The sequence below is a fragment of the Ursus maritimus genome, unplaced genomic scaffold (assembly GCF_017311325.1).
Source record: "Ursus maritimus isolate PB19 unplaced genomic scaffold, ASM1731132v1 scaffold_8, whole genome shotgun sequence".
Classification (NCBI taxonomy): Eukaryota; Metazoa; Chordata; class Mammalia; order Carnivora; family Ursidae; genus Ursus; species Ursus maritimus.
Window position 1 is genome coordinate 989,106 of NW_024426996.1, and position 25,991 is coordinate 1,015,096.

The 25,991-nt window shown below is 37.1% G+C and overlaps 1 protein-coding gene across 1 annotated transcript in view; it reads right to left on the reverse strand.

The window, feature by feature from the left end:
* The window catches only part of BANK1 (B cell scaffold protein with ankyrin repeats 1), a 283,522-nt gene that overhangs the window by 22,204 nt on the left and 235,327 nt on the right, over positions 1 to 25,991 (reverse strand). Inside the window, exons 9-12 of the mRNA XM_040625306.1 lie at positions 24,500 to 24,575; positions 20,813 to 21,127; positions 16,194 to 16,496; positions 2,151 to 2,216 (exon numbers count right to left, since the gene is read on the reverse strand). Coding sequence (XP_040481240.1) covers positions 2,151 to 2,216; positions 16,194 to 16,496; positions 20,813 to 21,127; positions 24,500 to 24,575 — 760 coding nt within the window. The remainder of the gene's footprint in view (positions 1 to 2,150; positions 2,217 to 16,193; positions 16,497 to 20,812; positions 21,128 to 24,499; positions 24,576 to 25,991) is intronic.

Here is a 25,991-nt window from a genome sequence, read left to right on the forward strand (position 1 = left end):
CATTTCGGGAGGTTTAATGTTCTTCTCCCTGCAAATAGAATCATATTCTTTTCTGTTGTACAGAATTACTGGTGTCCAGGGTTAAAGGAGTCTAGGGAAACTGCTCTAAGGCAACTAATCTACATCATCATCAGTAAGTCGGGTTTAAATATCCAGAGAGAAGAAATCCATACAAAATTTGAGTAAGATTTTCACATCCTAGCCATCAAAGAGTTTTAAAAATCTACTGATTGTTGATCTCAATAAAACAAATTAGGTACCAATATGGACAGATATTAATCCAATAAAACATTTTATAATTAGGTTCTTGTTTCCTTTCACTATTCTCCCCTCCCTCTTCTTTCTGGGGACAGAGGGATTATTTTTCTGTACACACAGTAGAAGATTATTGGTCTCTAATAGACACTAGCAGCCTTTCCGTATGTTGCTTTCTGGGGTAGACAGAGGACAATTGGTAAGAGTGAGAATTCCAAGGATCTCTTCATTCCTCTTGCTATTTGTCACCTTCCTTCATCTCTGGTGGCCTTCTTCACATTTTCTCCTCAATTTTAACAGAATTTAATTAAAACATGATAATTGAGTAATTTATTTAAAAATGCTTCAGGGAAATTTTCTCCTAAAGAGCTCAAAGCATCCTCTCTCTTTGTTCTTTCCAAATCTGTGAGGTATGTGGGGGAGTCCTGATAGGAATAATCTCTACTTTGCTAATTCCTTAGGAACTGTTTGATTCTAATTGTAGAATGATCTCATACGGAGGTCTGCACTTATTTCTAGAGAGAGGTAAAGGTACAGTGGAAGGATAATAGTAACCTTAAAAAGATAAATCTTTTCCCTCAAACTATGAAATCACTAGAAATGGAAAGCTTTCAAATAGAGGCTGCTTCTTCTTCTTCTTCTTCCTTCTTCTTCTTCTTCTTCTTCTTCTTCTTCTTTTCTCTCTCTCTCTCTCTTTTTTTTTTTGCATGTAAATCTGTAAGCAGTATATCTGTGTGTTCAGGGCCAGAAATTCAGCTTCATTATGTACTGCATTCAAGCATCATGTACTTAATTGGAAGAATGATCTAAGTACAACCCTGCTGCCGTGGGAAGTGCCACTTGAAGTGATGGATGAAGATCACACATTTAAGGACATACTGTTGTTTGGAGGACAATCCATGACGTCCTAGGAGCAGGTCCACTGAGGTGGTGTATTTAGTAGCTCAGTGGGGTGAGAAGTGGGTGCAATCAGTGCCTAGCCATCTCTATGATGACACAAAGGGACACTGGCTGGGGGGTGGCGCTGTTCAGTGGCTACTGTGAGATAACCTCTTGGTTTTATTTTAATGTCTTTTAATAATTTACTAGTAGCAATTTCAAGGCAATGCTATCTTGGACTAAAGTTATTTCCAAGGGGCGTTGAGATTATTGATTATCAGAGCGAGCCCCCTATATCTGTCACCATTTACATTTTTCATTTTTAAATTTTAACCAAGCTCTTATTATCGGGGGAAAAATCATAACAAATAACCTGCTAGAGTTTCTCTTTTCAATCAGAACCGTGTATGTCAGGGAAAATTGGAGGCAGCAGCCTCTTCGTAGAGAGGAAGGAAAATTTTTCTGTGTGTGATGTCTCTGTAGCTACGGTTTCCAGTTTTTTTTCTGCATGACAAGTAAGTGTTCCAAAAACTGCTAGATCAAGGTCAGAGGGCAAGAGACTGGTGAGACAAGGGTCTAGTCTTAGATTGGAATTCAATGCAGAGTACAGTAATCCCATGCTGGTCCCCTTCTTTGGGGAATCAATCATCTGTTCCTCTGCTCCCAACCCTCTCAACTTACACTCCACAGGCTTCTCTCTAGTGGTCTATTAAAGCATGGTCTCTGTGCAGGTTAGAGAATTTGTCTTACTTGACCTTCCTAGAGCCCTGGTAACAATATCATCGACACCACTACAAACATTCTCACAAGGCTGTTTCTTCCCTTTATTAACAGAAATAATTTTCTTGTATTAATCTTATGCCAAAATTATATTTGGGCAAGACACTAATTAAAGAGTACAACCAATCAGGCACACAATTATTTACTTCTATCCTCAGAGACTTTATCCAATATTCGTAAGACTTCTTTAAATCTTACTTAGAGATTATTAAATAAGCTGAAGTTCATGTCAGTACCTTGTCTCTTAGGACCATGGAACTTGTCACCATCAGATTGTCTTTTGGCTGTCTTCTGTTGAAACACTGTAAAAAAAAATAGCACATAATATTTATCGAACACAAACATAAAAAAGAACAGACTGTGGGAGTCTCCAGGAAACTAGAATGCGATACCTCATTTTCCTTAGTAGCAATTCTTGAACTGTATTATTTTTGAGTAGGAGGATTATTAAATTTACAATTTTCTCATTTACGCAGCTTATCAGTCATTTAGAAAAGCATTTTCCTTAGGCAGAGAGTGCAATGCCGATGGAACACCTCGTTAAACTATTTAAATCAAGATATGATTCCATTCTGATATCAGGTAAAGCTAAAGGGTGCATTTTGTTAAAACTGATAAATGTTAAAATCACATGAAAAATTCCATTTGCACAGAAATTACTCATGCTGCCTTTCTGGTGATAAGCAAGGATAATGACTGTTTCTTCTTAAACAGATGAAAAGACCGCTGTATTTCACAGATGTAATAATAAAAAAGACACTTTATTCTTGCATCATCTAGCTAGACCTCAGACCTATTAAAGCAGCTTATTCGAATTACTTCATTATCTGAAAAGTGCTTTGTTCTCATTTATTATTTCTCGCACGAAATTCTGTGAGACAAGTCAGCATTACTCACCCCATTTTGCAGATGAAAGATAAAATTGATTGTTTAATATTTATTGAGCACCCACAAAGTTCCGTACAGCTCTGGCATTCGTTAATGAAAAAGCCTATACCTTTTACAACTTGACTTTAGAAACTGAACATCCCAGAATTCGTTCCATTTATTTTTTATGGGTAGTCTGAATTACAGGGTTTGGGAACTGCTAGAGGCCTTGGAAATTGAGTCCAACCTTGTATGTTTAAAGATGAGGGAGGTGGAAGTTTTACTAACTTGTAAAGGGGCTAAGTAATTTCGCAATGATCCCAGAACTATTGTTAGTAGAGATGTGATTTAGAGCCTCAAGCCTTTAACTTCAATCTATTGCTTGGTTCTCCACAGCACCGCTGTCTCTTCTCTTCCATAACTATTTCCTTTGAAAGATAAAGGAGATTGAGGGAGCGGATTCAAAAGAACCCTTGAGCATTTCCAGCAGGCTTGGGTCTCTTGTTCCTCTTAGCAGCTCACCAGGCTTTCCTGGGACAATCGAGCCTGTGAGAGGGAGCAAGCATTGTCTTACATCTTCTGTCTTTAGTTTTAACATTCTTTAGACCAATCTATTATCAAGGTCATACCTGTGTTCAATCCAGATGACATTTTTTTGAATTTAAAAAATTGCCCCAAATCCTATCACATCAAAAATGATTTATTAAGCATATTTAGTTTGCCAGCTATTGTCAAGACAAAGGTACTCTGCCCTACTGTCTTCTTTCAAACAGGAAAAGCAAAAATATTTTCAAAGTATGATGTGTTTAAGAAAAATTATACACATGAAATAACATTTCTGGTTGAAAATCAATTTTCTGCTTGAAGTTAGTATTTGGAAAACATGCTAAGTATAACTTAATCTCAAGTTCTGGGATTGTGGTTTATATTTTTCCTTAAATAAAATGTAACGATGGATATATTGTGTGTGAATATATTTTAGGATATTAGAAAAATTTTTACAAGTGGTGCTTGATTTTTTCCCATTGGCTAGTTCTAAAAAGTCTTGAAAAAATGAAACACTTGAAATTTTAATGACAGGCGGAGTCTTTGAGCGCTTCTCTTTTTGCCAATATTGTGAAGATAATAACTGAAAATGTCTAAGACAAAAAAAAAGGCTGTATTCTGACATCATTAATATGGAAAATAATCTGAATCCAAAGATAAATCCGGACACAAACTCTCCAAATAAAGAGTGCATCAATTGATTAGTTTTAACAATTCTGCTGTATTTTGAAGCTACAGAGTACTTGGAATTAGTTTTTCCAGATTTTTGGCATTAATTTGTTTAAAATCATTTTACATCCTATATGTGGTTCTGCTAACAAATGCCCAGCGCGCGTGAAATGCAGTAAATGCGACGCAAGTCAACACTCTCTTTCAGTTTCTAGCCTTAGAATTATAAAGAGTGTATTTATTTCTTGTTGAGATTTCACCAGGGCTTGCAGCCTGAGGAGCCTGGGATCTGACGAGAGATTGGGAGGGGAGGTGGATGTCTGAGAAGGATGGTTATCAAAATGCGGATAACAGAACTTTTTAAAAGCAGGGTGTGCAACCCATCACACCCCACAGTACAAAGGCCCTTTCTCCCTGGATAATCTCTCTTGAAATTCCCTCCTAACTCACCTCCAGCTGCACCCATTTCAACCGGCCCCTTCCTTCCACCTACACACAGGCCTCATTTCCTTACAAAGACGCAATTAACACATTACCAAACACGCTGTTTTCTCGATGCTACGGAAGTTAGGAGGTATATTTGCAAGTGACGTAATCTTGGAAAAAGACCTATATTAACGTGTCTCCTGAAGAAAGAGCTAGTCCATCAAAACGATCACTGACTCAAACATGCATGACAAGGAAACATACTCTGTTAGCCTTCGGAAAAGTATAGATAGACATACAATTCCAGAATTCGTTAATCTTTCTTTTTTACAGTTAATATTAGCTGAAACATTTTGAATTTACCAGTAAAAACTTTGTTCTAAAAAGCTTTATACGCTTTCTATTTTCCATGCTCACTGACACAACCTTTATCAGAGGTAAATGTAAAGTCCACGTTATCCTGAGAATTGATCATTGGGTTATGGGTCACTTAGCTTTATATATGAAAGTATATACTTTTGTACAAGATTTGTGGTGAATAAGATGAGAGTCTATTTTAAACATACAGAAATTGGGAAAAAAAAAAAACGAAAAACACCTATATGCCAGAACGCTAACCAACTCGGCACAGTGGAGAGGGTATAATCTGTTTTAATGTTAACAACATATGTGACATGGGAAAATGGCTTTCCCCTTCCTAGCCTTTATTGTCTTGCTGAGAAAGGTGGAGCTCAGATGAGATTATCTCTGAATTCTCCCTCAACTCTGACATTCTAAGATGCTACCAATTCTTATTTCCCAAGTCACTCCGGGCCCAATGGTGCCTGGATAAATTCTTCAGTATGAATTTAAATAGGGGGCTCTGTTTTGAGGAAGAGATTATTTGTACCGAGGGCTTAGACTAATAGAAAAACTAGAAAGTTGAATCACAGACCAAGATTAATTTTTTATAAAATATGGAGGTGATCCTGGCCCTATGTGTTTGAATTCTTGCAGGATACTATTTTATTTAAATCATATTTTACTGCATCAATGTTCAAAAAATGGTATTAAGGCAATTATGACATACATCAACTTTGATGACTCTGCGTCAGTGAAATCTTATTTTTCTCTTCCTACCTAAAATTGGAATTTGAGAAGAAAGGAAAATGAATACATTATTAGTAGTTGTCACCACCTTTAAACATTAAAAAAAGTCCATAGAGAAAGAAAAACAAATTTTGAGGTTCAAAATAACCTCCAACAATGCCGACGTCCCAAATACCATCCCCATTTATCTTAAATATTGGCGGAACACCTTCTATAAAATCTTCTCTAGAATAGAAATGACACTAAATGGAAAAAAATTAGCATACCATTAAATATTCAAAACATTAAACAAAGCAGAACTATCAGAAGAACAGAGGAGGAGGAGAAGGTGAAATATAACGAAATCACAGGTACTATTTGTCTTTCCAGGTTGCTTTCGTAAGAACATTCATCATGTCAACTGCATTTGTGGCCTATTTCAAGCAAAGGGACCCTTCTAAAGCCACCCTCCTTAAAACATCTGACAAAACTTATCTGGAATTTCTTTGTAAGTGGCTAAGGTAATGGAATGTCTGTGCAATAGCCAAATGCATTCATAAAGATGTGGCTTATAAACAGCAAACCCCTTGATGTTCCATGCCCATTAGAAGTGCAAAATAAAATGTTTACAACTATCACTGAAGATTGTTCTCGAAACTAGAAATTTGATATAAAAAAGTGGACAGATTTGCATTGTGCTGCAGGTTCTCGGAATGATATTGTACAGGTAGCAGCAGTGTGTTTGTTATTCACTCAATAAACTTTCATTACGTTGCTAACTATGTAACCAACTACAGTGTTAGGCAAAGGCAACTAAGACCTAGTCAGAGTTTCCACAGTGCCCTCCATTTTGATGTATTAATTTAAGCAAAGGTCAAATGAGTCCTTAGTGCCTATCCATGAGAAAGCATAGAAATAAGAAACAATCAGGGAGGGCGAAGGTAGTAATTTGACCCTTGTAGACTTACTCTTCCACCTCGTTCTCCCAATTTGCACCCTGTGACAGATAATCACAAAAAAGGTAAAATGAGGTAAAAACAAACGAACAAAAACCCTCAAAGCACTGTCAACAACCCCTTTGTCTAACCAGCAAAAACAGATTAAGAGAATATTCTAACCCTATAAGTAGTCACACTGGTTAAGCAAACTGAAGCTCAGAGGAGAGATGTAGCTTTTTGCAAATTGACCAACATAGATAGAGCACCCCAACTGGCTTAAAACAACCATTTCATTCTGTTATCAATAGTTACAGGTTATTATATCAAACATAGGTCACTACAGTTGAATAGGCACATAAGGGTTGGCGTGGCCACAGTCACGTCAGCCTCGTACTGTGAAGGCTGTCCAACTGAAAGTAGTGTACTGCCTGGGAGATAATATGTAGTCAGCAGTTGTGTTATTCTTTTTTTAAAGGAGAATACTGCAAAAGGTCAACCAGCAGACAGGAGGTCACAGAAGTGTTTAAGCTTACTTCTGAGAGTGGTAGGGAAGAAAAGTTGGAAATCACATAACTACCAGAAGGAAAATGGCGTAAACATTCTAATTCAATGGCAATATCAATTTTCTCCTAAGGAGAAAGCATGAATTTTCTCTCCAATTTGTAATGGAAACTTTAAGTCTAATAGACATGTTCCCATAAAAATCTTTTCCCAAAACAGGAAATCTTATTATAAATTATTTTTTTCTGTTTCTAAGGAACCTAATTTTTACTAGAGTAGAATACAAACTGTTTTTATTTGCATACTTACTCCTTTGATGCAAATAAGAATATTTCTATTCTAGAAATGTTTCTTATCCAGGAAGTTGAGATATTCCGAAAGACAGAGAGCGGTTGGTTTGTGGAATTCTGTGTAATTTGAGCTTGAGGCCATTGCAACGAGTTTATTAGCAAAATCTCCAATCCACCACTGGGCAGGCAGGTCCTCCTTCCTCTTGTTACCAGGCAGGCAACATGCATTGAACACCTATTGCTTGCATAACACTGGACTGGGGGTTCATCTCCTCCCATACTATTTCATTTAGGCTCATTGCCTGATTTTTCTTTTTGACCATTTGTATTCAATAATGACGTAAGTGAAGACATCACTCTAGTAACATCCCTAGTAATTTTCCTTTTGTTTTAAAGAGAAGTGGTTTGGGTTGTTGAGAAGCCATCATAATACTCTGGAAACTATGATGAGTTCATCTTTTGGTTCATGCTTGGTGATTACCAAAAATAACTTCTCTGGCCTCTCTTTTTATCCTTATATCAGGAAATGTTGCTATCTTAAGAGGTAACTAACAGGACCTGGTCATGCTCGCTTTGAGCAGACATTAAATACTAATTATGCCATTAAGACTCAAACTATAGAAATGCAGATTGAAAACTCTAAAAGGACAGGGCTGTTGCTGTTGTTCTGTGTAGTATTCATTATTGATAGTAAATAAATAACTTGGAAAAGTCATGCAAGATGAGATACTGGCATATGAAACCCAAGGTAAGAAGCCAAAGGCACACCAACTAAAAAGATCTAGCAGGTCCTGTCTCACCTCCGTGTCTACAGAATACCCTCCATCGTGGTGATTACCAGCTTTGCATCCTACTCTGTTGCGCCAGCTACGGTACCTATGTCATTTCAATTCCCATAAAAACTCTATGCAGGAGGTTTTCCCTGCTTCTTCTTTCTTCTTTCTTCTCCTTCTCCTTCTCCTTGTCCTTCTTCTTCTTCTCCTCCTTCTTCTTAAGGTACTTACATCATTTCAATTCCCATAAAAACTCTATGCAGGAAGTCTTCTTCTTCTTCTTCTTTTAACAAATGAAGCAAGGCTATATCACTTGCACAAAGCTACACAATTTTTAAGTGGTTAAGTCATGATTCAAATTCAGTTTCACCCAGCTTCACAATCTTCATGAATTTCATTCCACCATGCTGCTGGTCCCTCCGAGGAGGCTCTTCTCAGTGTGCCAACCCCACAGAACATCTTGTTTTTCTCCAACTGTTACATATTTAGAGGAAAAAAAAGATGTACACACTAAAAGTGCTGGTGAAAAATATTGTGAATTTAGGAAATCTAATTTGAGAAAAAAGACAATTCGTGTGGATAGCTATTTGATCCGTCTATGATTTCATGTTCAAATGACCATTCTCTGAAGTATTCTATTCAGATGTTTACTTTGTCCTAACAATGGAAACAATCCATGTCATGGTTCTCAACCTTGGCACTGTTGACATTTTGAACTGGGTAATTCTTTGTGATGGGGCCTTTCTTGTGCCTTGTAGGAAGGATTAGTGGCATGCCTGGCCTCTATAAACTAGATGCCATTAGTACTGTCCCAGTGATGATAACTGAAAATGTCCCTAAACATTGCCAAATGTCTCCCTGGAGGCAAATTGCCACCAGATAAGAACTACTATTCTAGGCCAATCAAACTTCTTACTAAAGAGATATTTAACAGAGACTCTATAAGTATCCAAAGTTAAAGGGGAAAAGACCAGAATTCACTCTGCTACTGAATAAAAATTTAAGTGCTTGATAATATTTGCATTTATTTTTCACATGTAATATAAATTTTTTAATGTCAATTTAGACCACAGTTGATTACTCTTTCTTCCTTCGCTAACATGAAGGAATTGAATTTCTGGAAGATGAGGCTGGAAAAGTTCTTCATTATTATGCCAACACTCTAACAGATGGTCAGCAAAGTCCTTCATAGGTTTCATCCAATGTTGCTGTGATGTGCTGCTGTGAGAAGGACAGAAAGCCCCTGGGTTCCACAGGCAGGCTGATTCCCTCTGAAGGACAGTGCGAGCACAAGTCTGAACAACGTTCCTTTGTAGAGCTGTGCCAGCACCCTATCAAGGAAAGGGGATAAGGGGAGAATCACGGGGGGAATACAGGGACATTGCTCTTACAAATAGAATGACATATATGTCCCTCTGTCCTGAGAGCATCTGTGATATACATACTAAGTCCTGAAGCTAAATGGCTTGGACAAGGTCACCCAGTCACAGAGTAGGATACAAGGCACTTGACCTAAGTCTTACTTTAATCCACTTGACCATATTTCTTCACTAATGAGGACAGAGATCATTCTGTTCTCTCACATATACGATGATAAGGATTAATTTTCCTAAGAGATTCTACAAGGTCTTTTTTTCTGTTTGCATTTCAATTACATTGTGTGTGATAAATTTCAAGTACAAATGAATTGCAAGTGGAAAATTTCTGAGAGCAACTGAGTTGTACTTGACATTTTGGGGTCCCAGTAGCTGAGTAGCTCTCAAAAAGGTCATACACAACTTTGTTGCTCTGCAAAATGCCAAGGGCAACTCAGTAGCAATTGAGAATTGAAAGGGAAATTACATTCTACCCCACACCAGCAACACCGACTCTGAAGAAGGATCTTGGTTCTATTAATTGTGTGAGGGGAAAATGGGAAATTGCCCATTGATGTTGAAGAATTTTCCTCAATAGGCAGTTGTCTTTTTGCATGCTTTATGGATATAGTTTTACTACCAATCTATATACATAATGCAGAGTATTCATTTTCTTTCCTTGATTAGTCTTAAATCAAGAAATATGTCATTAAGGAGGACTATAAATCCATATTAATTTCTCCATATTCTTGAAACTTAATGAACTTGATCCTTTGCCGTATTACAGGGAGAAAACACATCTGAAAGCATACAGACTTCAGAAACTTATCATTTAAGAAAAATAAATTATTCTTTTGTTGTTTTTCACCCAAAATTAGAGTATGAGAGTAATTGAATAAAAAATCAGAAACATATCTCTTAATAAAATGAACCATGGGTTTAGTTTTGCATCAATAAGTTACATTTCCAGGGGTGACGGTCAAAACAGAGCCTCTCTCTATTATATTACGCTGTGTGAAAGGGGTTAGAATGCTCAGCTGTACGTCAGTATCCAAGAACTTTGGCCTTTTTTGTATGATCTCCCCTTTTCACATTAGTTGTACTTCAAGCATAGGATGGTTTAACTGTCAAGGCAAATACCATATGATTTCACTCATATGTAGAATCTAAAAAAAATAAAATAAATGAATAAACAAAAAGATTCAGACCTGTAAATAGAGAACAAACTGATGGTTGTCAGAGGGGAGAGTGTGTGTGTGGGTCATGGTGGGGGCACAAAATGGGTGAAGGGCAGTGGGAAGTACAGGCTTCCAGTTATGGAATGAATAAGTCATGGAGAGAAAAGGTACAGCATAAGGAATATGGTCAAAGGTATTGTAATAGTATTGTGTGGTGACAGTTGGTAGCTACACTTGTGGTGAGCATAGCATTGTATAAAGAAGCTGAATCACTGTGTTGTACACCTGAAAACTAATGTGACTTTGTGGGCCAACTATACTCAAATTAAAAAAAATTTAAAAAAAATAAGGTGGTTTAAAACAAGAGAAATTTAGGAATTAGTAGATTGATATATTATTCTGATTATCCTCCAGAGTGTGAATCAAGTGTCCTAATGAACCACATTGATGTGGTTTTGTCACTTTTATCATTTTTTCATCTTTGTATTCATTCAATTAATATTCATCAAATATTCATAGTTTCTAGTATGAATTCAGCACTAAGCTTGGTACCAAAGATACAATGATGGGCAAAAACAGAAAAGGTTGGTCTCTTCCTCCATAGATCTTATGGGTCAGAAGAGGGAAGTAAATATTAAAAAATAATCCTGAAATAAATATATCAACAAAGGAAATTTGTGGTGCCATGTGTACAGACATGGGAACCAGACTGATCTAGGTTGAAACCCTACATCTTCCTCTTCCTAATTTTATCACCATGGGAAAGACGCTGAAACTCACTGAACATCAGTTTGTTATCTGCAAAATGAAGCTATTAATGCCAACCATGTAGGATTGTTGCATGAATTAGAAATTATCACAAAAATTGTCTCATAATAATTGTTATAAGGAGTAGATGAAGCCAACTGTCCCTTTAGAAGGCAGGATATTCCCCTCCTCCTTCTCCATCTCTAAAAGCTTCCTTGGCCTCTGACTCCACCAGAATCCAGGAAGGACACATTTTTTTCTATAAAGTTAGTTTATCACAGTTATTGTCTGCCCAGAACCTGAGGAAAGATGAAGTAGAATTGCTTTTAATTATGACCTCTTGAGTGTATACCACATACCAAATATTGTGCTGGGTGATAGCTAATTTTATCTTACTTAAAGATTACAACAATCCTTGAAGTAGGTATTTTTATCCCAAACTTACAATGAGGAAATGGAATCTCAGATAAATGAAGTTACTTGCGTAGTTAACAGCAGCTGAATCTGAATACCTTCTGCCAAACTGTAATGGGGAGACCCAGTTCCCCTCCTGTCTTTCTTTTATGTGTGTCTCTTTCACTTTCACACCTTTAATGTACTCACAACACTTCATTTCAGTCACTTATGGTCACCAAATGTGCGGAGGTTTCCCCCATCAAGCAATTCTATGACTCCAGTTGAGTGTCCTACGATTTAACTCAGTTCTACGCTACCTGGCAATAGTGTCAGATCCCATGGGAGAAGGGCTCAGTCCCACGGGTTTGCTTCCATTCTACACCAAATGCCAATCACAAGTAGTAGATTCCTGTCTTATTCACAGCTTCTGTCTAATTTGGCTACAAATTGGAGATTCCCATGACTCCCTCTTTGGGTTCAATTAATTAGCTAGAGGGGCTCACAGAACTCAGGAAAACACATTTGCCAGTGTATGAAAGGATATGATAAAGGATACAGATGAATAGCTGGATGGTCTGGGAGAGTCCCAAGTGCAGGAACTTCTATCCCTATTGAGTTGGGGTGTGTCATCCTTCTTGTGTGGATTTGTTTGCCAACATGGAATCACTGGGAATCCCCTACTATTAGGATGTTATTGAGTCTTCTTCACATAGGCAGTATTGATCAATAAGTCCACATTCAGCCCTTCTCCCTTCTCAAGAAAATGGGGGACTAGGGCTGAAGATTCCAAGCTTCTAATCATGGCTTGGCGTTTTTGATGACTAGCCCTCATCCAGCAGCCTTTCAGCAGCCCATTCAGAGTTGCCTCATTAGAGCAAAAAAACCCTGTTATCCAGGAAATCACAAAGGTTTCAGGAGCTCTATTCCAGGAACGGGGCAGGGACAGGGACACCAACAGACATGTTTTCTATGATCTTGCAAAACCCAACATGATTTTCCTGTATCTCTTCGGTTTATTTGCCTAGTCTCCTTGCCAGTATTTTCTTGAATTTCTGAAATAGTAAGTTGGGATTCTGCATCTTGTCTTCTTCTTCCATCTCCTATTCTACATCCTTCTCTTTTGGCTACATTAACATACTCTGGATGTGCCAACATTCTGCTACTACTTCTGTGCTCTGGCAAGAATTGGGGCAAATTAATGTTCTTTTAATTGAATGGATGGCTTTCTGGGAAATGATGGCAATTTTACTTAATTGAGCTGCCTGAGCTATGAAAAAGAAAAAAAAAAGAGGAAAGATGTGATGAAAGACTTTTACCCTCTGAAATGCAAAGAACATCAAGAAAGAATTAGCTGATGAGGCAATGTTTTCTTAGTGTGGGAACAGAATGATCAACAATCAATAGCATAAAAGGGAGAGGCAAGTAAGTATATCCCAGTGAAAGAGGAAAAGAGTAAATAATGGAAAGGAACTTTGGTGACCTCATTTACAGTTCAGATTTTGCTACTGATTTGGGACACGGGGCAAAAAACCGTATCTGCTTTTATATACTTAAGTGCAAAAAAATATGAAAACAAAAACCCCACACATTATAACACTGGTTCCTGTCTGTATATAACACAAATATAGTGAGACTAAATCACATTGTGTAATTGAATTAGAAAAATTTCTTATAAATGCTGAAGAGTGTCAAACTTGCGATAAGTAGGTGAGATAAATAGCTTTTAAAATTTCTTAGAAACTCAAGGTTTCTAAGAATCTTTAAGGTTCGTGTGTGTGTGTGTGTATGACAAAGTGTACCATTGTCAGGTAGGGAATTTACGTAATACACAGAAAGATTTTATCATCTGGTACTCAATAAATCTTTATGTAATTAATAAATTAATGAACAAGGAGAAAAATCATCTCAATTCTCTTATTTAACGTAGGATTAGCTGAAAGTCTAAAGCACTCATAGCTTCAAATTCCTCTCCGATGAACAGAGGCAACTGTCCAGGATGAAATGTTTATTCTTTGGAGGAACTGAACAAAAGTAGTTCTGGCCATGGGACACGAGGCACAGTGGATGGCAAGGCTTATGTACTGAACTGAACACAGGAAGAAGTCAAATTGTGCATTCTAAATGGTGAAATTTCCCAGTCTTCTTCTTCCTATGCTCTGATCTCAAAGGTCTGGCGACCAGATATATAAAGTAGGTTGGAGTTTTGGATTTTATTCTAGGTAAACTAAAAAGTATAGAAGATGAGATCTACAAAAACTAATATTTTGGGGTAATTCAATGAAAAATTGGTTACCTCCCAATGACCCTAAAATGCAGTCCACAGGTTAATAAGTAGAGTTTCCTTTTAGGTTTTTGGTGCTTCATTCTTACACATAAAAGCACAGCTAAGATATTTGATGGAAGTATCAAGCATTCTAGATAGCCACAAACAACAAAGATAAGAGAGATAATATGAAAATTGCAGAAAAATTGAAATCACAGAAATTTGAAAACTCAAAGCAAAATGAAAGAAAATAATAACAAAGATATTGATTACACTGCCCTCACCACTGCCAAAGAAAGAGAAAATAATGATATAAAAAAAGAACAAATGGGGTGCCTAGGTGGCTCAGTTGGTTGAGCGTCTGCCTTTGGCTCAGGTCATGATCCCAGGGTCCTGGGATCGAGTCCCATATTGGGCTCCCTTCTCAGTGGGGAGCCTGCTTCGCCCTCTGTCCCTCCCCCTGGCTCGTGTTCTCTCTCTCTCTGTTAAATAAATAAATAAAATCTAAAAAAAAAAAAAAGAACAAATAGAGAACAAAAAAGAGCTGATGGAAAGTAAGAAAATGACAGCCTATAGAAGGATGAGAAGATAAAATGCAAAAAATAGAGCACTGCAACATGGGAGTGTCTACTTGTGGTCCTGAGAACTCCCCAAGGTTTGGGATACAGAGGATAAAGTACCAATTCAGAAATTTCTCTAATACAACTAAATTCTTGTGTTGAGCTGTATTGATCTTCTCTCTTTAAAAAATATTTATTGGGAGGTAGTATCCTTGTCTAAGAGCGAGTAATGTCCTAGACGTCACTATGTTACACTATCTAAGAATTTCTAATTACAGCTATCCCTGCCTTAATAATCTAGATAATTGTTCCAGCTGACATTTTCTTTTAGCTGACATATTTATTATTTTGTTATTATTTTCTAATTTTTAATAGTTTCTTAAACATTATCAGAAGTAGATCACTGTTGAGTAAATATATTGTACACTGGTAATTATATACACTTGCTAAATTTCCTTATACAAATTTCTCAAAACATAGTGCTTGAGCAATAGAATGGTTTCTTTTCAACATATGAAGCACAGATGACTGTGCTTCTTTCGGGTAGGTTTGTGGTATATATTTAAATGTTCTGTTTGAGTACTTGGTTTAAATTATTTGAATGTGTAATCGATTGCTTCTCAGTTTTATTCTAGGTAATCCCCCAAACATTTTGTTTGTGTCCAAACATTTTGTTCAAAAAATCTCTAATAAAGTGTCACACTGTACTCTGGATATTTATTTGCATATCTGTCACCCGGGAATTCCTTAAGGATGAAGAAATTGTTTTATCCCATTTTCTCAGTCCCTAGTATGGTATTTTAGCCCAAAAAAGCCCTCAATGCACATGCTTACAATGCACGGATAAATAAAAGTCATCTCTCAGACACTGGGGACTTGTGGACTCCATCAACCCAGAGTATACAAGAAAGCTCAAGGATCTGTTAGTTTTTTTTTTTTTAAGATTTTTATTTATTTATTTGACAGAGAGAGACAGCCAGCGAGAGAGGGAACACAAGCAGGGGGAGTGGGAGAGGAAGAAGCAGGCTCCCAGCAGAGGAGTCTGATGTGGGGCTCGATCCCAGAACGCCGGGATCACGCCCTGAGCCGAAGGCAGATACCCAAGGACTGCGCCACCCAGGAGCCCGAGTATCTGTTAGTTTTTTATTTAGATTCAACTGAGTAGAAAATGAGAAAGAAGAATTGAAGTCTAAACTGAAGTAGAAGTTCTATGACAGATGAAGTGAATGTTGGAGTGAAGTGCAATGATCAGAGTAATTGTGGTTGCATATCTGAGATTCTAGTATTCACAACTTTTTAGGTTTTTAAAGTTATTTTAAGTGGAATTAGGAGCGAAAAGTAAAGCTGGGTCAAAAGTAAAGTATTTACTTCTTTTCTTGTGTTGCAAATTATTCATAGGAGTTGAGCTTCCCTCTTATAGAATTATAGAAAATTTTCAAATAGAATTTCTCCACACAAGCTGTGGTTTCATGTACTTTGGATAATTTGTCAAAACTATCCTTCTTTAATGAACCAGAACACTACCCATTATTCTTATTTTTTTTTATTCATTGTGATTCTAAATTTAAAAATAGCCAATACAACTCACCTATGACTTGAAAATAAATTTTTCATCTTTGGGGTTTTTGACCCCACCAAAAAGAGGACAAGTCCTCCCACCCTCCAAACACTCGCACACACAACCAATAACAAAAAACATTACCTTGAGCTATGTAAGGTGTGGTTTCCTCTTTTGGAGGGATATTTGTGGGTCGAGGTGTAGGGGCAGGAGGTCTGTTTATAATGAAAGACCGACTCCCCAATTTTTTCTTTGTACTCATATTGGCCAGTATCATGTCGTAGTCACTGTCTTCAATCTCAACAAACGTGTATGGGTCTTCCTCCTTCTCCTGCTCCTTTTCATCTTCTTTCTTGTCTTCTTCTTTGGGTTCACCTCCTATTTCTTGTCTTGCTCCGAGATCACCCCAATTTTGACTTCTTTCCATTTGGCCTTCAAACATTTTCCCTGCTCATGAAATATTTAGATGGTGGTTACTCTTCTATTATATGCAATATTATTGATGTCCATCTGTCACTTCTTTGAAACTCCCCCCAAATAATTTATATATTGCCTCATAAATTTCAAAAAGAAAAGTACACCATATAGTTTACTAACATATCCTCCTGCAGTTTGTAATTGTTAACTTTGTTTAAAAAAAGTTTAAAAAGTTTGTTTGGGGTCCCGGCTGACTCAGTCAGTGGAGCATGTGACTCTCATCTCAGGGCTCTAAGTTTGAGCCCCATGTTGGGAATAGAGATTACTTAAAAATATAATCTTTAAAAAAAAAGGTTTGTTTAAAACATGGACTTCTTTGAAAACATATAAATAAACATATAAGTATTTTCCACATAATTTATAAGGGATTTAATATAAATATAAATGATAAAACTAAACCTCAAATTCCAAATGCTTTGAAAATTTGTTTTTTTTTAAAGATTTTAATTATTTATTAGACAGAGAGAGAGACAGCCAGCAAGAGAGAGAACACAAGCAGGGGGAGTGGGAGAGGAAGAAGCAGGCTCATAGCGGAGGAGCCTGATGTGGGGCTCGATCCCATAATGCCGGGATCACGCCCTGAGCCGAAGGCAGACGCTTAACCGCTGTGCCACCCAGGCGCCCCTGAAAATTTGTTTTTCAAGCAGAATATGCTAAGATTTTTTTTTCACTTTAAGTCATTTCATCTTTCATAGGGCTTGCACTGGGTGTTTTGCCTAACATTCAAGTTCTCTGAAAATGACAGGGGGACTAGCCAAACATGCCATTACTGTTTCTTACAGGAAGTCTCAGTGTGGCTTGACAAACTGAGGTTCCAAAATGCAACTCTTGATGTCCATAAGCCAGCATGAACCTCATTCTTAAATAAAGAACACTGAAAGTAGGGTTTGTGACAAGGTGGCATGGATAATCAATGACTTGAAGATTAATTCATAAGAAAAGAATAATCTTATATGGTTTTAATATTCAGTAAAATCTTTACATATTGTTTAAGGAATGTATTAAAATATTTTAGTAGCAGTTATTTAGAAGACAAAGGTATCACATACTTCGGTTAATGAATACATTGGAAAAAATTTTGATGACTCTCTGCTACACCAATGAGAATTTTACTAAAAATTAGACTTTGGGGCTCCTGAGTGGCATAGTTAAGCGTCTGACTCTTGTTTATGGCTCAGGTTGTGATCTCAGGGTTGTGGGATTGAGCCCCCTGTCTGGCTCCGAGCTCAGCGTGGAGTCTGCTTAAGACTCTCTTTCCCCCTCCTTCCGGCCCTCCCCGCCCACTCTCTCTCTCTCAAATAAATAAATAAAATCTTTAAAAAAATTAGACTTTTGACAGATATTTTGCTTAAAGTATTAATGAAAACAATAAAATGGAAAGGATTTCAGTTATTGACTGAAAAATCATGCTTTTCTGGGTTGTTCTAAGAGATTCATGCATATGACCTAAGGGAGAACTATTCTTCCTCTTTGGTGACAATCTGACCAAAAGAATTCAGGTTATTTATGGATATTTTAGTGGAAAAATGTAGAAGTTAAGGAAAAAGATAAGTTGTAGAGCAGAATAAAATATATTAAGTAGTACAGGAATTGTTTTGGGTAGGCTCATGAGGAGAGGCTGAGCTCCTACCCCGAAGGAGTCTTAAATCTGATTGTTTGAGTTAGGTTAAGCCAAGAAGTACTAATGCCTACATGCCTCGTGCTAACTCCAAATCACCGTGACTTGCCTTTCTCCCTATGAATAATATGGTACTGAGATTTTGACTTCATGACTTCTGTTTCACTGACAGCATAACAGGTGAAACCAGATTAAGTGTGTGGGAAACATTTTTACAGTTTCATTTTTAGCGGAATGTGTCAACTATCTTACTTTTATCAACCCATTTCCTGAGCTGTTAACTCCCTTTGTTTCTCCACCCACCTTCCTTCCCAACTCTTTCTAAAGTTGGGCTTGCACCAGAAATAACACATTTTACTTTCTTATTTCCCAATGTATCAGATTCCACTTTTCATGTCAGATTGGGGGCTGAACATTCTTAATTCAAGTTGTACATTAGTAAATAAACATGAAAGTAAATCACTGCTATCATTCCAAATTTTGAAAAAAAAATAGAGAAAGAGTGTATAACAAAGAGAAGAATCTTAAAAGCTGAGGAAGCCTGTTTATAGAAGTATTTGGTACATTCTAATTACAGGCTCTGTGGTCTGGGGTCTGAGTCAAAGAGGGATCACAGTGATTGTTGCCTTGCAAGTGTGTTGTGAAGATAAAAAAAGAGAATGTGTTCTTTATAAACTAATAAGTGTTCTATAGTGTTTTATAATATTGTTCTCTCCAGTGAATATGCCCATAAATCCATCATGGGTTATCTGATGCTCAGGACACGAGGAGGTGGCGTCTCTTTTTTGGTAGTTTGAGGGCGTATGGAAACCAGTTCTAGAAGACAATTCCGATGGTGTCACTAATTGAAGTCAAAGAACCCACACAAAGTCTCTGGCAAAAAAAAAAAAAAAAAAAAAAAAAAAAAACAAAGAAAAAAAAAGAAGTCCTACTTTCAAAGACCTTAATGAAAGAACTTTAAGAAAAAACATTGACATTTTATTTTCCATTTACAGTATTTCCCATATTAGCCTTATGAAAAGATGAGATCAAAAGTAACATTGCATAGAAAATATAAAAGTAAAAGTACAGTTTTAAAATAAAAAATGGGGATTTTTTTGGTTTTATCTTTCTTTTTCTATTTGGTACTTTTCAGAAGATATATTAGCCAACGTTACAATTCTGGTTTTAGATATCTGGTGAATACTCTCTATAGAGTGTTTTTAGACCTTCTAACCAACATACTATGTCTAAAAATTTACATTAGGGAAGATATGATTTGTAATTCGCCCCTTTAAGAGATTTAACCTGATAAAAGACAACAATTGTCTTCTTAACAATTTATTTTAATAATTACATAAAATTACTCACATCTGTAAAAAGTGAGAAAATATAACAGAATTTTATTGTCAGTGTGCCGCTTATCTAGATCTCTCTCCCACCCCCAGTATTGATACACGTACCGTACTGGTCTATCGCAGTGGTCTGTAAGACCTTGGCACACAGTAGGTAATCAAGAAATATTTGTTGAATGAGTGAAAGAATCAGAGGACTGCCCATGAAGTTTTCCATACTTTCCATTAAGGAGGACTTTTCATCTCTAAATACAGTGTATAACCTTAGTAAAGGTTTATGGTCATCGACTTCAACCTTTACAGAGACAGGCCCTTCAATGATGCAAATGCTAGATTTCATGGCTTCAAAATTCACTTTTTTTGAAACAGTGTTTGTATACTTTATAGCGCTCTAGGACTCAACAGCTAAAAAGCATAATGCCAACTGGAGTTTTAATAATAGGTATTTCTTTCATCTTTCTAATTAAAACTTCACTGTAAGAACACTTTTTGAATTTGGAAAGCAGATATAAAACAGTGATCAATAAAGTGGGTGATAATTAGTGACTGTAGGGTGAACCTGGAGCTTGGAAGTCTGTTAGGCTGTTGAACGCTCCAGCTAGATAAGCCCAATATGGAACTCCTCTTGATGGTACCTACACCCCCCTTGCCCCCACACCCCCTCACCCTTCGTTACACAGGTCATTCCTGCATTTGGGAAAAAATGTGATATAGCCATTTAACTGCTGTTCTACTTTAGCAATATACTGAGTACAGTACGTGCTAAACCTTTTACCACTTGCTTCCCCTGCAGCTACCATCGGAGTGAAGGGCCCAAGGTCATTTTCAAATCTGTAAAACATTAGCCTTTTCCTTTTGCCAGACGACTAAGAGTACTTTTTAAAAGGAAAGTTGTCATTTACTTTTCCACATGACGCTTGAGGTTCATTTTATGTGAAGGACTACAAACTCCTTCCAAGTTTTATTGCTTTACTTACTTAAAGCTTTGTAATGAGACTGTTCTAGAAGAAAGGGAGGAGGGGAGGAGGAAGGGAAGGAGGGCGGAAGGTGGGGGAGGGAGAAAAAGGGAAGACAGAAAGAGAGAGAGAGAAAGGGACAGAGGGAAGGTCGGCGGGTGAATTAGTGGCAGGTATCTCTTGCCTGATTTCTGAGGCCTTCGTTAAGGAGCAGCAGGAAAGCTGCTCTTGGTTTTAAAAACTAAGGATGTACTGTATGTGACTAACATAACGTAATACAAAATAAATAAATAAAAGCCGATCTTCCCTGCAGCAGATTTGCCACTGCACGATATGCCTGCCAAACTTTTGTTGTTGTTGTTTTAACCTTGAACCTACCCTGTAATGTGCAGTGAGGTTTTTCCAGTTGCAAGGCAGCAGCTACAGGTCGCGGCGGGGGGAGAGGTGGTCTGTTGCTCGTGAGGGGCTCTGGTGAATCAGATTCTGGATTGTCTCCAGGAATGAACACATATAAGTCATCATCATACTGGCTCACAGAACTCCCACTGCCAACCTCTGCTAGGCTCTGCTCGGCCTCTGTGCCCGATTCATTCTCTTTTTCTTCCTTTGCCAGTTCATCTGTCTCAGCTCCTTCTGCACGCTGCCTGTAGGATGCCTGCCCGCTTGCGTGATGAAGTGCTGGGGTCTGTACCGCTGTTTATGACGAAGGTGGTAGATTTCATTTAAACACACCATCTGGAGGCATTTCATATTTTCTAATTTCACACAGAAGTGGTAGTACTGCTAATAAAGGTTTTATGAGCTGATACGGTAGAAAGCTGACAAATGCATAATTTTAGTGAATTCTTGGGCTTTTAAAATATTTACCAAATGAACAGTTAAAGCTTCATCATATCTCGCTACCTCACTACACGACACACACATACATATAATAACACTCTGATTCTCTAGAATTACTGTTTGAGCAGATTCATACATATGTCTGTATCCCTGCATTTTTATTAGAAAACAGTATAACTGACCTAACCAGTAATAGGTAAGTTATGGAAAAGATAAATACAAGGAAAAAAAATAAACCTTAACTCCCTTGTAAATAATGCAATAATTATCATTATTATCGTAATAATGTGATCTTATTAATCATTATTTTAATATATAATTATCACCAGAAAATTGTACCTTAATTCTTCAATTATAAGAATTATATCTTAATTCTTGGAAACATTACTTGAGGGAAGTGTTAATATTTTTTGGTGGAGAAGGCTTCAAATCACCAATAGTAGGTAAATCTTTCTAAGACTCAGTTTTATCACCTATAAAATCTATCCTATCCTGAAGCTTAACCAAATAATCTAAATCCCCTCCATCTTAAGAATCATGATTCCATCATTTGTTTTTATAGTGTACACAGTAAATACCCTCTAACCACTCAGGAAGAACTGAAAAAAGATATTACAATGCAATAACTTTAAATCTTAAAAAATTTTGTTTAAATTTTCTTTATAAAAATTCTACTTTAAATAAAGGATTCACAAAATTTTAAAACAAACTTGGAATCTCTATATTGGAGGGACTATGTGAATTGTTGTCATTGTCAGCACAATAAAGCCGAAGATTGTTGTCTTAAAGTGTTGCTAAGCTGAAATTTGGCTAAAGAAGCCAATTGGCAGAGTATGGAGAAAAGGGACTTTTTTTTTTTTTTTTAAACAATGAACAGTTACTCTGTAGAAACGTTTCAGTTATGGGAGAAAATTAATCATGAGGAAAAATCATGCCCATTATCGTACCCATATTTCTACATGGAATTTTATTTTTTATTGTTCTTTCCTTTCATGTGAGAAAGAAGAAGGATATAGTTTCAGTACTAGAACTGCAGACCAAGAGTCTTTAATTAGCAGCCTGAGCAGAGCAGCCAACAGAATGAGATCTCGTGCACAAATCTCATTCATCTTTCTTCCTCTAACTCCAAACACTGAGCCTGAAATAAAGTAGTCTCTAGAAATATTGATGAAGTCAATGACACAGTGACTGAAAAGGAATTATGGCTCTGGCTAGCAAAGGAACTTCACTATTTCTGTCTGGGCAAATAGATCATCAACTTAGAATTACACTCATGCTATAGGAAATTACCTGTAGCCGCCTTATATTTATGTATTCAGTGTTTATGTTTTATGTATGCACTGTCTAAGCCATAGAGCCTCCCTGGTCCTTGTCAAAAATGTCCAAACCTGGAATCCAGCCCTGGAGAGTCGGATGTAGTGAGTCAGTGAGTTTTAGCAAGCTTCACAGTGATGGGGGTACCAATGGAAATCTGCCAACTAAGGTGTGCTATGCTTCACCCCCGTCCCATTAAGGAGCCTGAGGCCTGAGTCCAGTCACACAGAATTTCAAACACAAGACAATTCCAGGTCCCAACGATCTATGGAAATGAGGTGTTCTCTCTAAATAATTGAAATAACATTTTTCTCTTTACAGGCAGTTCTTATGACGATTAAATGTCATGATAAATAAGTGGTCATTATCAATGATGGCCTTTATCATCACCTTTATTGTTACTAAAACGAAAATAAAATGTATAACTTTAAAAATCAGTGCATTGACTCATTAGTTTAATATTTGGCATTATTTTGTGTTATGCCATAACTTTTGAAGGTGTTTACTGATTTGCCAAAGTATGGTGGTTAGACATTGTATTTAATTGTATTCGATTTGCAGGTCAATTTGCCTACCATTTGAGAAACCAGTGGTCAATAATGGTTAGCTGAGTGTCAACTGTGCAGTGTTAAAAGGGCAACGCCCCGAGGCCAGAGAATGCTTGGTATGTGAGATGTCACCCTGTGGTGAACAAACAAGAGCGTGGTCAGAGATGGGACTGAAAATGTTATCTCGGGCTTTTTAGATCCTGATGAGAATAAGTATGATGGGAAGGTACTGGGAAATTTGGGAACAGAAAAGCTATTAGTTCCTTCTGGAAGCGCAGAGTATCAGATATGGCAAATGTGGAAGCTGCTGACTCGTGGTTTCTTAATAGTAGTACTGCTGACATTTCGGATGGGATAGTCCTGTGTCGTGTGGGGTATGTCCTGTGCATCGTAGGATACTTAGTAGAATTTCTGGTGTCCACCACTGAATGCCAGTTGTAAACCTCCCTTCTCAAGTCATGGTAATAAACAGCTTCTGTTCATTGACAAGCATCCTCTGTTATGAATGAGAAATAGTCCCTCATCGAGAACCACTGTGCTATGGCAATAATGCAGGGGAGAGCTGACGGCAGCGTGGACTAGGATAAATCACGGCAGAGTGAGGAACAGCGGAACGCTGGCTAAGCTGTGAAGCCCGAGTCAACAGTCCTATCTGATTGTACTGGATGTGGAGTGAGAAAGGAAGTAAAAAAGCCAAGGGAAACTCCCAGCTTTTGGGACGGAATTAAACAAGGAAAGAATTTTCCCTTACTGAGATGGGAAAGTCAGCAGATAGTGTAGGTTTGAAAGGGTCAGGCATTAGGGTTTCTGGATTCGGAAATGGTGAGTGGGAGATGCCAATCAGACGTACTGGTCAATATACAGAGCAAGCTATTGTACATCGGTGGAATCTGGCATAACGGGTAGAGTTATACACATGCAGGAAGACTGAATTAGTCTTCAGACATTAGAGTATAGAATTACATCCTATTAGAGCCAGTAAGGACCTTACAGAGAGTTGCAGTCCAAGCTTCTCGTTGCCTAGCAGAGAAAACTAAGATCGGAAAAGAATGTGACTTTGTTTTTAAAAAAACTGAAAAAACAGAGTTGTCAGATAGAATATTTGTATCAACCTGACCTGTGTATTCTCTCTGGGTAGGAAAGACTGGTGTTTGATTATTTAACACTGAACTTAACAGAGCTATTTAAATTAGCAAGATAATGTAGTAACATCTTTACCATATTATAAATCAAAAGTCATTCAGTTAATTAAATGCCTTTCCATGCTCTCCTATGCTCTCTTCAGTCTTATTTTACCGGTTACCTGTACCTTAATATAGATGTTACATATATACATATATTCATAACATCCAGGAACACTTACTGGGAGAATATGTAAAAATGGAGGTAATATCATCTTCATAGTCATTTTCTTGCTCATCATTTCTAACTTCTGGGATCTGAAAAAAGTGAATGTAATTTTTAATAATAACCATTAATCTTTATGCCGCTGCATCTACATACACCAAATAGAAAGTTAATACTTGTGGAAATAATTGTTTTAGTTTTTATTTAAATACTTTGATTATACTACATATCTTAGCTATTTGTGCCATCTACAAGTGTTCAATGACACAAAGTATTAAAGTATAACCATGGCAATAGAACATTTATAATAGACAATAAGTTAATTTAAAAATGAAACTTACAGCAACTACTTCAAGATTCAAAACAATAGTCATGAAATTTAGTTGCAATAAGTAAGTCTTAAATAAAATTGAACACAACTATTTCTCTTAAAAACCATCAGCTTTCGGGGCACCTGGGTGGCTCAGTTGGTTAAGTGTCTGCCTTCGGCTCAGGTCATGATCCCAGGATCCTGAGATTGAATCCAACATCTGGCTCCCTGCTCAGTGAGGAGTCTGTTACTCCCTCTCCCTCTGCCCTGCTCATGCCCTCTCTTTCTCTCTCAAATAAACAAATAAAATCTTAAAACAAACAAACAAAAAAAAACAAGCCATAAGCTTTCCTTCATTTTAACACTTCTGTATCTTTTATCAGTTCAAAAGACATTCTTAATTACATCAAGTGTTATAATACAGTGAAAGACAGTGGAATTGCAGAATGGTTTATTTTCCATCTTTAAAAAGAAAAAAGAAACAAAGTAAGTGGATTTATGTTTGTTTTTCTGAAGTCAGTTCCACTACACTTAGAAGGGAGGATTACTGAGAAAAGACAGAAATCTGTTATCTCTGAATTGCTAGTCTTTGTTTATAATCTCTGCAGAAGACATGGGGTCTACGGTAGTGGAACATATTCATGCTCCTAGAGAAAGGTAAGTAATACCAGTGACAACTCCGTGTGAAAGCATCTAGAGAAACAGTTGGAGATTGGTTGCATTAACATAGGTCACATTTTGTTACCATGAACTGCAAGTGATTATTCAAATGATTTATGCTTTGTTTTTATTAAAGCTGAAATGATTAGTCCATTTGCTCTGCATTGGGAATGTCCCTTTAAAAATTAGAAGCTTCCATATTGAACCATTATTAAATTTATAATAGCTTTGGTATGCAAAGGTATTTGACCTGCATATTGACTTCATCAACTTGGTTGGTCACTCACTTTGGCCAATGGGACCCCAATGGAATTTATTTATTTTCTTTCTTTTTCCCCTTCTCTCTTTCTCCCCTCCCCCCTCCCTCCCTCTTTTTCTTTCTTCCTTCCTTTCTTTTTCTTTCTTTCTTTCTTTCTTTCTTTCTTTCTTTCTTTCTTTCTTCTTTCTTTTTTTCCCTTCCTTCCTTCCTTCCTTCCTTCCTTCCTTCCTTCCTTCCTTTCCTTTCCTTTCCTTTCCTTTCCTTCACTATTTCTTCTTT